General features: G+C 31.2%; 1 protein-coding gene across 1 annotated transcript in view; it reads left to right on the plus strand.

Annotated features, from left to right (window-relative positions):
* The window catches only part of SEMA3A (semaphorin 3A), a 217340-nt gene that overhangs the window by 63215 nt on the left and 136208 nt on the right, over positions 1-17917 (plus strand). Inside the window, exons 3-4 of the mRNA XM_076006470.1 lie at positions 4796-4953; positions 9829-9891. Coding sequence (XP_075862585.1) covers positions 4796-4953; positions 9829-9891 — 221 coding nt within the window. The remainder of the gene's footprint in view (positions 1-4795; positions 4954-9828; positions 9892-17917) is intronic.

Here is a 17917-nt window from a genome sequence, read left to right on the forward strand (position 1 = left end):
CCATTACTCATTTCATTGCCTTTTTGAAAATCTGACACAGTCATTGTAATATAATCATCTGTGTAAATGTGTGTTTATCCTAAAGATAATCAAAACACCACAGAAACCATACAGTTTTATTATAAAGAAGTGAATCATCATTTATAATTTTGATGTAAGTTTTCCCATCACTATCAGTACCTCTCAAATAACGTTCTGATAATGATTGCTAACAATGTCTCTTTTTTTTTTCTTTTTTCAAATGATTCTGCTTTACAGATTATGATGAATTCAGGGGAAAAGGCAAATCTGTTAATAAAATCCCCTAAAGAAATAGAAAAAAAATTATATTTGACTCATTATGAACAATTAAGATTCTTCTCCCATGATTATTTGGTAGTATATTTTTATTATAGAAGCTATCAATTATAATTTCTTCTTTTATAATATGTTATTACATTAAATATGAATCTATTAGATAGGCTTTATATATAAAAGTCTTGAATTTCATGAGACCCTACTTTGTGAAACAACATCACAAGAGAGTGCCACCAACTTATAATTGACCACATTGCTGCCTGAAATGATGTGAATTGACATTGTCACCTATGTACTTAAGCTTATTGTCTTCGTTGTCTTATATCGTGTAATAATGATAATAATCAGCACTATTTTTCTGGTTTTAAGATTAGTATGTCTTCCATTTTGTCATTAAGCAAATCGTAAAAATACTAAATCATGTGGTGAATCTGGAATAAACAGAATGCTTATTTTGTTCCAGAATACGTAATTTATTAAAGAACATGTGTTCTGAAATGACATCTCTACTTACAATTCTACATTTACTTCTCTTTATGGGTTGACGCAGCATGTACAAGTTGAAGTAATGTCTCAACCACAGAAAAACTGAATTATACCCAAAGAAAATTAATGCCCTTACAAGCTTTGATTTACTCAGAGTCACTATAGTCAAACTGATTCTATAGAAATTTTAGGTTATGTTTTTAAAATAACATTTGTTGTTTGACTGAATATAAGCATAGGCAAGACATGAGAATGTAGAAAAATATTAAACATCTACGCCATTGAATATTTACTTTGGTTCCAATACCAGTTTATGTCATTGTAAGGTTTAAATAACAGAAACAGAAAAGAAACACCTAAGATTCTGCAGGAATCAAATTCAAAGTTGAATTTATTTAATATCAATTGCAGCTGTCTACAGTTAGGAAAAACAAAATCATAAATTCAAATAAGGAAAAGAGAACACTGAAGAATCTGAAAAATAGATTTAGAGAAAAGGTGTCTGATTTTAACCCAGGTATTTTCACCTTGGAAAGTGATGAGATAACCTAAGCAATTCAGAATTTATATTGTTCACTGACATGAAGGTCTCCAAAAGACTCTTCTCTCAGTTATGAAGCAGTATAAAAAGTTCCTGTTAGAGAGGAACATCTGAAGATGAGACAAAATTAAGTACCTTTGAAAGCAGTGGAAAACAGCTGCTCATCCTTATGCCAGGAAAATATTGTCCTTTTGTAATTACATCAGTAACATTTTTAAAAGTGTAGCTTTTCACAGTGATTTCATATGCGGGCCGCCAAACACTTCCCTAAGTTATTTGTTTGTAGAAACCAAAAGTTCTTACAAACCAATCGATAATACTCAACCTGGAACATACTAAATTGGATAAGTATTTTCATTTTCTGGATTTATGATATAGAAAGCCATTCCTTTATTTTTTTTTTTTAAATTGAGGATATATACATTGGGAAACAAAAAATAATTATTGTTCTTGAAACATCATTACATTTAATATCATTATACTAATAAATCGAAGAACATACTGCTATTCTTAATTATCCCTTTACCATACAAAATGACTGATGTTAACAAGTTAGTGGACTTAGTAAAAAACTATTGTATTCAGTCTATTCCATTTGGACCTTAGTTTACTAGATCCAGTCAAGAAACTCAAACATACAAATATTTAACGTCCATATACAAATAGGTAATTTTTAATTGAGTGCTTACTATGAAAATTATTGTTCTAGGCTCTTTACATGCATTATATAATTTCACCTTCCAAATACTGCTTGGAAGATATATTAGTAGACCCATCTTTCATAAGACTAAAGCCCAGAGAGCTTAAAGAACTTGTCCTAGTATGCACACCATTTGCGCACCTAGTAAGTAAGTACTGTGTAAGTATTATGTAAGTAAAAAATATTTAATATCATCAGATAAAAACATCGATGGTGACGGCTTTACATGGCTCATTCCATACATAGTGAAAAGGGCAAAACATTGCTAGGAAAGAAATAAGTAGTTGGGTTTGCAAAAGGTTTATTGACCACATAAAAACAATGAATAGAAGATGATATCTATTTAACTCATATTATTCCAAAACTATTTAAAGACAACTGGGTTTGTGTTCTAACTTATATGGCTGAATCCTTCCAAAATCTATAGCTATAGTAGTTATTTTACTATAACCTCTTTGTTTTGATGCTTAGACATCCCTTATATAGTTTTTATGAGTTTCCAAGTAAAATCTACTCTTGTGTTTCTCAAATGACTCTTCTATTGATTAATATCTCTATGTAATTTCCTTTGTTTAGGCTGAGCTGGTTTTTATTTTTTTTTTTAATTTGTTTTATTTTTTATTTTTTTTGGTTCACCTGGCTACCTATACTTTGGCCTCTCTGATACTGAAGTAGAATTATAGGTTTTAGAATTGGAAGGAAAGATGAAAGGTACTTATTTGATAAAGATATCTCCTTAAATGATGAATCAGCACTTGAACATATCCGATATTATAACCACTGCCTCTGGTGGCAGCCCTTCTCCATCCTCAGAATGCCTTAAATTTCAGTCTTATATTGACTCTGTGTAGCATGGATCCTTTGCTGTCATTTGGATGCTGGTGAAATGAATGACAGATAACACAGAGTGGATTATCTGTCTTTTCTCTCTGGAAACTAATAGCTCTCATTTATTACAGCCATGACTCACATGAATAAAATGCTTTTTAAAAAATCTATTTCTTTATACATCCCTTTCTTCCTTCCTTCCTTTTTCCCTTTCTTTTTTGGGGAAGGGGGCGGGGATGAGTGAGGCCAGCCCAGTATTGTACCATTTCTCATGAAGAAATGAGAAAAGCATTGTTAACAATTTAACAATTTTGTGAATAGGATGGGTAAATATATAGCAAGATAAATATTCAATTTAATATTTGTTGACTTGGTAATATAAAAGGAAACCATGTGAGTTGTGGATGATGAGCTATTAATTATATATTTCTTGAAGGAATGTGAATAATTTTTGGTAGATAAGTTATGTGTACAAATGATTGCAATAATTGATAGTGTGATGTAAGTAATAAGAGCAATTTCGAGCAAAATATAAAAGGAAGCTCTATGAGAATTTCTTGGAGGTTGCATTTGAACCAGCTCTAAAAGTGGATACTATTCTGTCAAGGTACCATGTAGTTGTAGCAGTCAACAAAGGAAAAAAGCGGGTGAGTGCACAGCATGTTTTCCTGAACAAGAGAGGACGTGAAGGGAAGAACTGGGGTAGAATCTAAATTTGAATGGTAGTAACCTGACCTTTTATGTAAGTTAAAGAGTTTGAATTTTATTCTCTGTTAAAATCATATTTTTGATGATAAGATAACGAAGGCAATAGGAGAAGGTTAACAGTAAGGACAGAGGAAGGGTCTACACTGAAGCTTTCTCTCCTTGGAAGGCACATTCTATGCTTTGTGGATGCTGATGAAAGTCTCCTACTAAATGTGCAATGGAAAATCGGAAGAAGTGATTCAGGACACATAGTTTTGAAGAATCCTCAACATTTCTATCCCATACAGAAATGGGTATTTAGAAGGCTGTTTATAAACAATTAGCTTTCTAACACAAAAGTGGGCTCACATGTGATGTTATTTTTAATCTGAAAATGTTTCTGTCACTTAAGGTATAAGTCTAATGTGTAGTATTTGCCTATTCACAGCAAAAGCAAATTGGAGAGCAAAAACAAGCTGAAAAATTGAGGTCATATGGTGAACAAGTTAATTGATGTTTTTTATAAAAGGCTCAGCTCAGTTTCTCTATATTATCAGCTTCAAATACTTCAAAGGATTTAGATGGTGAAGTTATGATTTAATGCTCAAAAATATATATTCAAATGTTTAAATAAAAAGAGGTCTCAAACAACCTAGGAGATTAAACTGGATGTTTCCCCCAAACTCCTCCCAATTGGCCACTATACTTACCCTTCTAGCTACTGGCAGGGAACAAATGAAACCATTTTAAAAAGTCTTTGTAAGATTAAAGACATTTGTATATGATATTGATCATTCTATTCCATTACTATATCCAAATAGATCCTGCCAGACCAGTTTGTATAGACAAGTTATTTCTTTCCATTTCTTCTTTTAAGAATTTGACATCTTGGTTAGGAGGGGGGAGGAAAGGATGGGTAAATTCACACCTGGTGGGTACATTGCACACTGTCTGAGTAAAGGGAACACATAATTTTGACTCAAACTGTACAAAAGCAAATTGTGTAACCAAAATGGATGTTCCCCCATAATATTCTGAAAAAAATACCAACTTGAGTATGAAATCAGAAAATGGGAATACAACTCCCATTTCAATGAAATGTAAAAATTTTAGTTCCTAAATATTTCTTAGTACCATGAAGAATAAGCACTGATTGAAAACTATAGCCCTCAGTAGTCAGATTACCATGTATGCATAGTCTGTGCTCATGTAGGACTTCACATTAACACCCAATGTCTTGCTTTGTTACCTTGCAGAAATGTTGGAATCCAACAATGTGATCACTTTCAATGGCTTGGCTAACAGCTCGAGTTATCATACCTTCCTTTTGGATGAGGAACGAAGTAGGCTGTATGTTGGAGCAAAGGATCACATATTTTCATTCAACCTGGTTAATATCAAGGATTTTCAAAAGGTATCTTTATCCCAAATGTACAGGAGGTTCTTTTGAAGCTTCTAAAGTTAAATAGAATTGTCTAGCTATTTAACAGCAAGACAACTGACAGAAAATTGTTTTGAATTAATAATTTATCTTTTTAGATGCAAATAAAAATAACAAGTCAATATATGCAGTAAACCATAAAAATTATCAAAAAAAGAAATCACAATATTTTCAATAATCATTATAAGACATATTACCTTTGGCTTATCTTTTCATAGTTATATCATTTTTCCTGTATAAAAGTCAGTACTTGTACTATCATAGAAATATATCATAATTGATTTCATATACCATGTATATCTATGTATAAGTTTATATATGTCTCTATATTGCCAGCAAACATTGGGTTCATCAAGCCATTACATACATACCTAATTTATCATGCCACCTGTGTTTGTAAATAAAGTTTTATTGGAGCACAAACATTGTCATTCATTTACATATTGTCTATTTCTGCTTTCGTGCTGCAACAAAATTGAATAGTTGCAACAGACATCATCTAGACCACAAAACCTAAAATATTTACTATCTATCTAGCCTTTTAAACAAAAAGTTTGTCAAACACTTATCTAGAAAGTCAGTTTTTAAATCATTAGGTTTTTGCAAATGTGGTCATGTACGCAACACAGGACACCAACTTTATCCTTATTCTCTTTAGTGTTTCTGACTTATTTCATTAAAAAGCTATACAGTTTGAAAAATAAACACAGATTGACAAATTAGTGAAAATTGTGCTATTAAGTCTACATGTACTCTAAGTCAACTATTTTTTTCTCAGTCTATATTTCTAGTCGTAGTTATCTGAGGAACAAAGGTCTTTAGACAATAGCTTTCACAAGAGTAATAGTACAATATACATTTTGGGATACATCCACTTCAGTATCTAAATTAATTTACTCCATAATAGTAAAGGCTTTAAAATGGTGTCCCTCAACACCTCATAAGCTACCATTGATTGGATGATCATTTTTAAAATAGTGACAGAATTTTAATACCATTTGTTCTGGTTGCAGAATATTGCTTATAAGATAAAATGAAGGTTTAAATTTAAAGCTGATTCATATCTTTAATAGAGCATAGCACTAAACCTAGTACTTTTTCTTTTCTTCCATTACTTCAAAACACTAAAAATCTGACCATATGCATAAATAAATGTGATTCATTATATATAGTCATATAAAATGGCAATGTATTTATGATATATTTCCAAATTGATATATGACAAATTAAAAAATCACCCTAGATATTTCTTTTTCTGATTTTTCAATTTGATTGACTTCTAAACCACCTCAGATGATAGCAACAAATGCTTAAGGCTATCTTTTGTCTAAGAAAACTTGTTATTCATTTGTTTTTATGAAATTATAAAAATATTGATCTTAGCATCTTTGAAAATGTCATAAAATAAGCAGGTTTTTTTTTTTTTTACCAGAAGGAAACCATTCTTTTATAAAATGAATGCAAAACTCTGTTGAATAAGGAATTTTATATATTAATTTTAGGAGATTATATCAGTTAAAATTATTGATATTTATAACAATGTATTACTGTGAAATTCATATAGATAGATGATAGATAGATAGATAGATAGATAGATAGATAGATAGATAGATAGACAGTATATGAGCACAGATTACGTCAGACTATCTATTGATTTTATTTAACATTTCTCTGTGGAATAAATTTTTGAATTCATCAAGGTACTCAATTTTTTCTAAAACTGAATAGAAATAAATTATAATATAAAAACCTACTATTTTATAGCTGAGAAAAATCCTATAGCCATTTTTACACTTAGCATATATCATCATAAAATTTGGTATCTTTTATCAACTAGACTTGTGCTAAATATATTTTGAATTAATGAATTAATTAAAATATAAGAAACTTGCCCAATGTCATACTGTTCTTGTTATAGCTCTTGCCCTTGAATTTAAAACTATTATTCTAGTAATAGAAGACATAGTTATAACTTTAAAACATCTTATTACAAAGAGATAATGTAATGTTATCACATTGTTTACAAGGATGAGCCCAATTTACTTAAGAATTTATTTATTTATGTATATTTGGTATGTTTTAATGTTCTTTTTAGCCTATCAGCTTTTTCCTAAGCATCTATTATTATGGTAAATTCTGTAGGGGATGTTATGTCATTAATAATCCTTCTTGATAATCTTAACAAGGTAACAGTAAAGGTAAGATGTGTGCTCTTAAAAGTAAATACTGGGCAAATTCCTATTAAAGGCAAAAACACATTTTCAGGTTTGGTAGGACAATAGAAAGACTCTTGAATTTGATAAAAGATTATAATCTCTTTAAAGTATAAATGTTTATTATAATTAGAAATACAAAAATTTAAAAAATTTAAAAAAGCCTGTGGAAGAGGGGCTGTCTTGAGTAGAAGCATAGAAGCATAAAGAAGAGAATGTACAAAATAGATTATGAAGTACTTTAGAAATGATAAGAAATTTAGATTGTTAACTGAGTAATGTCTGAGCAAAGAAAAAAAAAGAATCTCAATAATCAACAAGATAACAAATTCAACCAAAATATTAGTAATTACTATTTATGGAAATGGATACTATTGGAAAAGACTATTAAACTTACATTTATTTTTGTTCCACTGACTTAAACTTATTCTCATTAAATTGCCCTCCAAAAGAGCCTTTGTACACAAAAATCTATGTTACTTATGTTAGATTTTTAAATGTTTATTATTATTTATTTACTCTGGAACTCTAGAAAGTTTAGAGTACAGACCCTTCTAAGTATGAGAACATTTTAGCATGAATTTTATAAAAATAACTTTTATTAATATTTATCAGAACAGAGATTCACAAAATAAGGCACATACTGTCTCAATAACTAATAATCAAGAGCTAGGAATGTATGAGAAAACAGCTTGCCTTAAAAAATATATATATAAATAATATATATATATAATATATATATAAAATATATATAAAATATATATATCCATATATATATGGATAGATAGATAGATAGATATAAAACCTCTTACATTATAAACTTTAAATAAGAATAGATCATCTAGCCTTTCCATTGCCAGTATGAAGAAAGAACTATAGAATGGGACTGCTCAGTAATTACTCTAGAAATTCAGGAGTCAGGGTAATGTTAATTTAAGGGTGATAGATTTACTGATCTGGAATGCTTTTATGTGACTACTTTGTAAAAAGATATATGTGAAAAAGAAAGCACATGTAACAAAAAGAATAGTCAAATTAAGAGCTTAATGAATGTATATCCAAGATTTTTTAGAGCTTTTATAATTTTGATATGGACCTGGAATGCATTTGTAAAGTCATCATATGTCATTTCAATATGTGCCAAATTCTTATTTATATTTATGTTATATTTTGTTTTTAATTCCCTAGATTGAATATAACAGCCTTTGCTCAAGTTTATGACCATTTACATTGAATTATCTAGAGGTTCCTAAATGAATGATAATAAGTCTTGAGACTAAAAGCTTTCCAGCAGATGTGAATGATTAATTGCCACCATTTCTAGATTTTTTTTATATATATGACATGTTTTTCCTGAAATTAACTAATATTACTAGAAGGGAAAGATGAGTAAAACAGCAATAAATTATTCTGCCCAATATAGTTAGGAGTCATTGGAATTGCTTGGGGGATTTTATATTAAAATTTAGAGGAGAGATTCGTCTAGGGAAATGCATCCACTGTCCTCCAAGCCACCACTAACACCTTAGCTCATCTACCTCCGTCACTATATTCACATAATATGGGACTCGTTGGAATGATGAAAAACAAATATTAAGAATGAAAACATTAACAATTATTTCTAAACTAGTCTACATTTAGCCCATATTAGAGAGGGTGATTTTTTAGAGCTATTTGCCTTTTCAATCTATCTTTATATCTCAAAAATATACAATGCTACTTTTAACTATTTTCCCTGTTCAAAAAAAAAGCAAAGCAAAGAAAAAAACCCAAAAAGATTCCTTTCTAAGATGGGTTTTTTTTTTTTTTTTTTTGAGACAGAGTCTCACTTTGTTGCCTAGGCTAGAGTGAGTGCCGTGGCATCAGCCTAGCTCACAGCAACCTCAAACTCCTGGGCTCAAGCGATCCTTCTGCCTCAGCCTCCCAAGTAGCTGGGACCACAGGCATGAGCCACCATGCCTGGCTAATTTTTTATATATATATTAGTTGGCCAATTAGTTTCTTTCTATTTATAGTAGAGACAGGGTCTCGCTCTTGCTCAGGCTGGTTTCGAACTCCCGACCTCGAGCAATCCGCCCGCCTCGGCCTCCCAGAGAGCTAGGATTACAGGCGTGAGCCACCTCTCCCAGCCTAAGATGGGTTTTGCTAACGCTTTTAGTTGCTTAGTCTAGCATGTCATCATGCTGAGATTTGAATGAGGAAATAGATCCAGAATACCCAAATGTTAAAACTTCAGAATCACTATTTCATAATAAAGACTAATTTAGAAGATTATGAGCCATGTTCTATGATAATTTTTACCTCTCTTCATTAAATTCTCACATTTTCTCAAGATGATCTGTCTCTCAACTTGTGTCGCAGTTCTTTCCACCCTACACTGCTTAGATCTATTGTCTATATCAATTCTTCTCTCTCAACTTTATATACAACAAAGGCTAAATAAGTAGATGGTGAATGAATGACTCAAGTCCATGCTAATGCCACTGGAAAGTCTAAAATGAAAGGTTCCTGCCACATAATGCTTTATGGAACTTTCATTACTTTAGTTGTTCCAATCTCATCTAAAGGACTATACAGTGTTGAATCTCTTAGAGAACTTAACTGGCATAAAACAATGTTTCGTCTTTGTCCATAGATTGTGTGGCCAGTATCCTACACCAGAAGAGATGAATGCAAATGGGCTGGAAAAGATATTCTGGTAAGCATCAGTCTACAAATTAATATACACAGGTTGAGTAACTTTTATTAGAAATTCTTGGAACCAGAGTGTTTCAGATTTCTGATTTTTTCAGATTTTAGAATATCTGCATCTGTATAATAAGATATGCTGCAGATGAATCCCAAGTCTAAAAACCAAAGTTATTTATGTTTCATATATATCTTATACACATAACCTGAAGGTAATTTTATTTTTCCCTTGAGGATGCTGAAGAAATTGTGTATTGTGCTCCTGCATTTTGACTGTGACCCATCACAGTCACCTGAGGTCAGGTGTGGAATTTTCCACTTGTGGTGTCATGTAGATGCTCAAAAATTTTGGTTTTGGAGTATTGTAGATTATGGGTTTTTGAATAAAGGGTGCTCAGCCTATAGTAATTACATAAGTAATTTATTACTCTGTCATTTATTTTTGTTCAGTGTTCTATTAAATACCATGTTTTACTTGTGGACTTAATCACTGTGAAAAAAATAATACTGTTCAATTCTGGAAGCATTGACAGATTTATGTAAAGAAAGTATGTAACAATAATAATATTCCTAAATAAATAAAAAATATAGTCCCTTTGGAGATTTATATATGCAAAAGATAATTAACAATATATAACTTTATGACATATATACTTATATTCAATAAATCAACTCCTTTTATAAGTTGATTTTCATATGTTAATTCTTCTTGAATTCTTGAATGATACTTTTCTATTTCTGAGTCTTGATTAAATTACTTCTCTCTCCTTTCTATTTCTTCCCATTTATCTTCCTTCATTTCTTTCCCTTTCCTTTTCTTTCTCCTTCCTCATTTCCTTCTTTCTTCCTTCTTTCCTTCCATGCACTCATTCCTTAAATAAATATGGATTGAAAAATGAACCAAAGATGAGTAATGAGCAATCCCTATAGTGGTTTTACCATTGTAAAAAATAGAGACCATTTTTCCTAAGGTAAATTGTCAGTAAAATTAAGTGAGCTTAATTTTGAGCTATAGTCGAGGATTTGTATAGATTATGAAAAGTAATCATTATGATTTACATAAATTAATTAAAATGAATTACAGAATTAAAAATATAATTTTATGTTTTATTGACATTTTGGGATGTCTAAAACACTAAGAAATAATTTTAAAAGTTTTGTCTCTGTTTTAAAGTATTGGCATTTAAAAGAAATTTATCCTATGTATTGACTAAAAATATAAATCTATCTGTATATATGTGCATAGAAATAAAGATATTTTCAAGGGACCACCTGAATGATTTGTAGCAACTACCTAAAATGATGTATATGTTTAGGATTTAAAGTTGGAATTGGAGTTCCTGGGAAAAGAATGCCTCAATCTAGTAGCAATGTTGGCTATGATGAAGGAAATCAGATAAAGGAGTACAAGGCACAGGTATTCCCCATTTGTAATACCTATATATTTTAGTAATCATGGGGAATTCAGCCTTGAAAATTACATATTAAATGTAATAATTATGTTAAAATATTCATGATACTTGTTAAAGATGGCAAGGTGATTTATACTATCAAATGTTATTCATCTATCTAACTATTTGGCTATATTTTTGCACCCATTAACCATCCCTACTTTGTCTCCTTTCTCCCCACTATTTTTCCTAGCCTCTGGTAACCATCATTCTACTCTCTGTCTCTCTGTCTACATGGGATCAATTGTTTTTAATATTTAGCTATAATCAACAAGTTAGGGTATACTTTAAAATAAAAGAGTAGAATTGGAATGTTCCTAACACAAAGAAATGTTAAATACTTGAGGGGATGGATTGCCCAATTACCCTGATTTGATCAATTTACATTTTATGCCTGTGTCAAAACATCACATGTACCCTATAAAGATATATAACTTTTAATATTATGTACCCATAATAGTTAAAAAATTTAAAAATAAATAAAATTAACAGAAAGGATGGTAAGGCAGACTTTATTTATGGGGACTGCTACAATGGAGTTTTGTAGTAGCAGGGGGTGACAGAGCTCAAATCTGAATACAAAAACAAGTGATTTATAGCCAAGAAGAAGGGTGAGAGTTAGTGGATGGAAAATTATTAAGAGGGAACATCAAGGGTAATGGAATTCTGGCTAAATTAGTTTGATAGGATTATTACTGAAGGCAGGCCAGGTGATAGATATTGACAATGGAAGTAAGGAATTTGATAACATATCAAGGTTGGGATATATTTTCTAAATGGGCCCAGCAGGATTCTTGCTAAAACTGTACTAGGCAGAGATTCATGCAGAAACCCAAAATTTAGAGCCACCATGGGAAAAGAGTTCAGAAGAGTCTGACTAGAGTTAAGTCAATTATAAGTCACATTACACCTTTATAATACAGTAAATATTTTTCTGGTTATGTAACTCTGAGTGGACCAAAAACAGTGTGTTCTGCTATCAAATTGTATACTGTCCAAAACTGATGCATATGTTGAAACATTTGGAAAAGAGCAAATATAAAATGAGATGCAGTAGGAATCCTAAGAGGTTAAGAATTTGATGGCGGTAGCTCCACTTATCCATTAAATGTACTGAGCAAGTACCTTAACTTCCTTTCAGGTTTAGTATCTTATATATTAAATGGGACAATACATATATTATTAATACAATTGTGAGAAACAAGCTTAATAGTTTTTATAGAAATTGTTTATAAAGTAGAAAACCACAAATGTAAGGCCAAAAGCATAACTGAATACATAAACATTTTATTAACATCAAAATGCCATAGTTACTATTGACAAATTATGTTGAAAATCTTCAGTGTGATGATAGTTAAGGGTGAATAGAAATGGCTATCTTACCCGTATATATCTATTACTTTTAAGAACACAGACTTCCCCCTTTCTATTAAAGTCTAAAGGGTGAAGACAAAGAAACTTAACAATTGTAGACAATCTTTCCTATACTAAGCACTATGATAATTTTCATAGCATTTTTAATGTAGTATTAATAACGATCAGGAAATAAAATGATTACTCCCATTTTCTTGATCAAGAAATAAAATGATTCAGGCCGGGCGTGGTGGCTCACGCCTGTAATCCTAGCTCTCTGGGAGGCCGAGGCGGGCGGATTGCTCAAGGTCAGGAGTTCAAAACCAGCCTGAGCAAGAGTGAGACCCCCGTCTCTACTATAAATAGAAAGAAATTAATTGGCCAACTGATATATATATAAAAAATTAGCCGGGCATGGTGGCGCATGCCTGTAGTCCCAGCTACTTGGGAGGCTGAGGCAGAAGGATCGCTTGAGCCCAGGAGTTTGAGGTTGCTGTGAGCTAGGCTGACGCCACGGCACTCACTCTAGCCTGGACAACAAAGCGGGACTCTGTCTCAAAAAAAAAAAAAAAAAAAAGAAATAAAATGATTCAGAACATTCATCAAAAATCTTTACATTAAAATTTTTTTAATGTTATGGCTACTATGCTAGAAGTTGAGATGAAAATTTCCATGTCCCTGATGATGTTTTTGATGTTGGTGAGAATATTTGGATTTGAACTTGCCCATTTACACACAGATAATTAATAGATTTTAGCAAATATCTCACTTTTTCTGGATCATCAAAAGTGTGAGTAGAATAATAACCACCTCAAAGAATTTCTGTAAGGCTCAAAGGAACACAACTGAAATTATTATATAACTATAATATTAACTATTAACAATATTAATGATACAACTATTAACCATAATTCTTATTATTGGTATAAATAATAAAGTTGAATGGACAATTTCTAAGTGAAAATATTGTTAGTGAAATTAATTTTGTACTCTTTACTGATCATGACCACTGCAGTGTTGCATTGTTCTAAATTTGATTTGATCTGATCTGAAATGGAAGGCAATAATCATATTTATCTACTTATCTCTAAAATCATCTGGATATTATAATAAGCACTAAAGTCAAGTACTAAGCATATTTGATTTCATGATTGAATCAACTCAATTACTGAGAGAGCAGACATTTTTGTTTGTGATTTCCATAATTATTCACCTCAATGCATTTCTCTCATCTTTTATGGAATTCTCTCTCTCTCCCTCTCTCTCTCTCTTTCTCTCTGTCTTTGTTATTAATACTGAAAGATGAGGGATTCCAGTGTTAGCCCAGATGTAGGTAGTTCAGCAGCTGTAATAAACTCATGATCTACAGTGCCCTGTGTATAAGGTAATCACTTAATGATGCTTCAGAGGTATTCTTTCTAAGAAGAAAGGTTGGTTTATTAGACTTTCTATTCTTAGTAAAAATGCTTATGGATTTTTAAAAAAAGTAAAACATGGAATTTGCTAAATCTGATGAGGTGGCATGTGAGGCATGTGATTATTTCATAGCACCTCTTAATAAAGATTCTTAAATTATACCCACATGTTATGATAGAAACAGGTGCATTGAGATATATATACATTTTAAATATCAACAGTATGACAATATTAGTCTTATTAATCTTTTACAAAATTAATTAATGTAACGTTATAAAATATTTGTTTATTTATTTCTTTATATTCTGCATTAAATCAATTCTAGATTTTGATTTTCTTCATGAATATTTAACAAAGGAACCACAAGAGTTTTTATATATTTTGTTTTAAGGGAAAGTGTATTTCCCCTATAGCTTTACTTAACATTAAAATATATTTCATATTATTTATCTGGTAACCCATATTTTTCTTTTAATATTGTTTTCCATTAGTTTTTATTCAAGATATATTTTATACATTTAGAATTTTATTAAAGTTTATTTTATTTTTCAGTTAACCTCATTTAAGTAATATTTCAATTTACATAGTCAATGCACTTAAATAGAATGCATAGCATTCATTGGTTCTTTTGAACTTTAATTTACAGACCTATTTTTTATTTTTCATTTCTTTCTTAATATATGATTTTGGAAATGGCTATCAGATGACTTCCTGGGGTTTATTTCTTAATAAACATATGAAAATAATAGCATTATTATTTTTAACAATGATTTAAATAACCAATAAGAAAGAAATATTAAGAGGAAGGAAATATTTTTAAATTCAACACCTGATTTGCAAAGTGACACATTGACGGTTTGATGGAAATTCTGCACTGTTATCTTGAGTAAATAATAGTTGTGACTTATGGGCAATAATTCCTTTCAAAGAGCTCTTGTAATGCTGAAAACCACAAGAATGAGGCTTGAGTGGTTTTTGCAGCCATCAAGGCTCCAAGATAGAATTGTGACCAAAATAGGAACTGACCAGAACATTTATAGTAAAGTAAACTAACAGCCCCCTTGTGTGTTCTCTCTGGTTTCTAAAGCCTGAGTTTACCATTTCCCTATTGGTTTCCTCAAAAAGTCCACTGCAGATGAAGTCTTTTTAAACTAATCATGGGGGGAAGTGCTGTTTTCTTAGCATCAGATTCAGATGCAAGGATACAATAGGAAGAGTCAGACCAAGACACTAGCTAATTTTATTTCTCCAGAGTGGGTCATTCTTAAGTCTGGTAAAGGGAAGTCTTCATTCCTATGGCTAAGACAGCACAGTTACTGAGAAGTCAGGACATGCCACTAGACTGAACCTACATAGTTCCTGTGTCACTGAACGTGGTTTCATATAGGAAAGCGGACCTTCTCACCATTCTCCCATGCAGCTGAGACAATACAAACCATCACTACTCTCTGCTCAGTTTTGCATCAAACACATACATTAAATCAGTAACTGTAATTTGAGCAACTATTCCACAAAAAATGGACTTTGTGGTAAAGAGGGAATTTACAGCCTGAGACACAGCCTCGTGCTCTCTCTCCCTTTCTCTGGATTGATACATAGATGATAGATAAATATAGGGTGTGTTTGTGTATATAAATAAAATGTGTGCATGCATACAGATAGTGACATATCTAAAAAAAATCATTAATCTAAATATATTTCACTTTGTAAAAGTGAATATATGGAATATAAAACATATCAACATATTAACATGCCTTTTTTACTTGATGTAGGTTCTGAACCTTTAAATTCCTATGGCATTTCTAACATTAAATGAGTGAAGTATTCATGAACTTTTCCACTGCTGCTACTTGAGTAGTTATTTTTTTTTAAAAAAAATGTAATACAGTACATAATACTATTGGATAAAGACTGAATAAGAAGATAAATTCAATCCAGATATCTGTATTCTAACTGCTATTATCCACCTTTACTCACATTTTTGATATTTTTCTAGTGCTTAAAATCCACTTTGTTATTCACAATAACACTTCTATTGAAGGATTAACTTCCTTGACCCTGTTTTGCAAATGAAAACTGAATACATGCTAAGCTGGTAAAAGAATCTGTTTTGAATCAATAGCTCTCTGAATCTTCTTTGTTTATCCTACTAAACCATCTCTCTTTGCACTAAATTTCAATAAAACCAAATGGCAACCGTATGACTGTTAGAAATATTTTGAACATCGTTGGAAATCAAAATTTCAACCATCTGAGAGGAACAAAAAAAAAGCAGATTATCATAACATTCTGATTCTTGGATACTTTTCAAAGTGTAGTCGCATGTACCTGAACTTTGGGACATATTTTAAATTTTTGAAGGATTTATTTTTATATTTTTGTCTTTAGTGGTTGTTCATTGTAATACTGTGATATATTATATCATATCCATCACCTTTACCAGGGCTCAAATTGCAAGACCTCAACAACACTAATTTTTGCCAAGTGAACGCAATTGAGAATTTAAGGCTGCACATGCATTTTAAGTTGCAGTATGTTCCAAAATACACATGACAACCCTTGAATTTCATTACCTTTCAAAAGTCAAATTGGACAAAATTTTTGATGAAGGTCAAAATTGATTTTTTTATTTTATTTTAGGTACATCAAAGCATAATAAAAATGTATTAAGTGGAAACAGAATTACCTTCAAATTTGGGAGTCTACAAAAATCATAAGGTTTCATTAAATCTCGAATTCCTTATGTATAATTGTTGAAAGACAGTTTTTCATGGGTCTCTCACACTTCCTGACATCTTATGAACAGGGGCGAGCTGCTTTTGTTGGAGACTATTTTTTTAAGGATGTGCATACCATTAAGAGCCTTGTAAGATAATGTCTTCCTCTGAAGCAAAACGCTGGTTTGCAAATAGCCTTGGGAAATAGAGAGAGTGTCTCTCTCTGGAGCACAAGAGAGGTATGCTAACTGTCCATTATAATGGACATAATATCTCCTTCAAGATCTACAGGCCAATGTGCTGGACCTATTAAAAAATATTCAGGTTCTCTTGTCCAAGGTTCCTATCCTATAGTACAACTCAATGTACATGTAGCTGTCACCAGGCCCTCTTCCCACTGCCTGATGGGAATAGCACAAGAAATGCTGGTTCTCTGGCTGCTTCTATTTTTGAGAGTAATAAAGTCCTTTATATGTGACCCCAGAGCCACATAATCTCTTGTCAGTGTCCTTGAAAGCATGTAAGGCTAACTTGTTATCTTACAAGTAAGGTCAAGCTCCAGACCCTTTACAGTTTTTGACAATTTTGATTATAATAACACTTTTGTGGACATTCTATATGATCACACAAATGAAAGATTATTGTTTATTTATTAATTTTTAAATAGGATTCTCATGAAGAAATTTGATGATACTTCAGTTATACAGATAACTGATTTTTTTATGGAAGCCAGGACAATCTTATCTTATTAAAAGTCACAGGAATGATTATATATTTTTACATGCATGTTCCTGTGTATGTATGTGTATTTCTGCTTGGAGGTAAATATCAGGCAAGCTGAACTGAATGATTAGAGTTTAAATTCAGCATTCAGAAGTAATAATAACAGCTATAACACTTTTTGAAAGCTCACTATATGCCTGATACTGATCTAAATGCATTTCTAATACTAATTCATTTAGGTGACTTATATTCAGTTACAAGTAAATGTTTTTTTTCAAAACAATTTGAAAAACCAATTGTGTGTGTTAGGTAGAAGGTACATGACAAAACTTTTCTATCAAATTTATTTTATAAATTCAGCATTCTTCATATTTTA

This window comes from Microcebus murinus, chromosome 9 (assembly GCF_040939455.1).
Source record: "Microcebus murinus isolate Inina chromosome 9, M.murinus_Inina_mat1.0, whole genome shotgun sequence".
NCBI classification, from domain to species: domain Eukaryota; kingdom Metazoa; phylum Chordata; class Mammalia; order Primates; family Cheirogaleidae; genus Microcebus; species Microcebus murinus.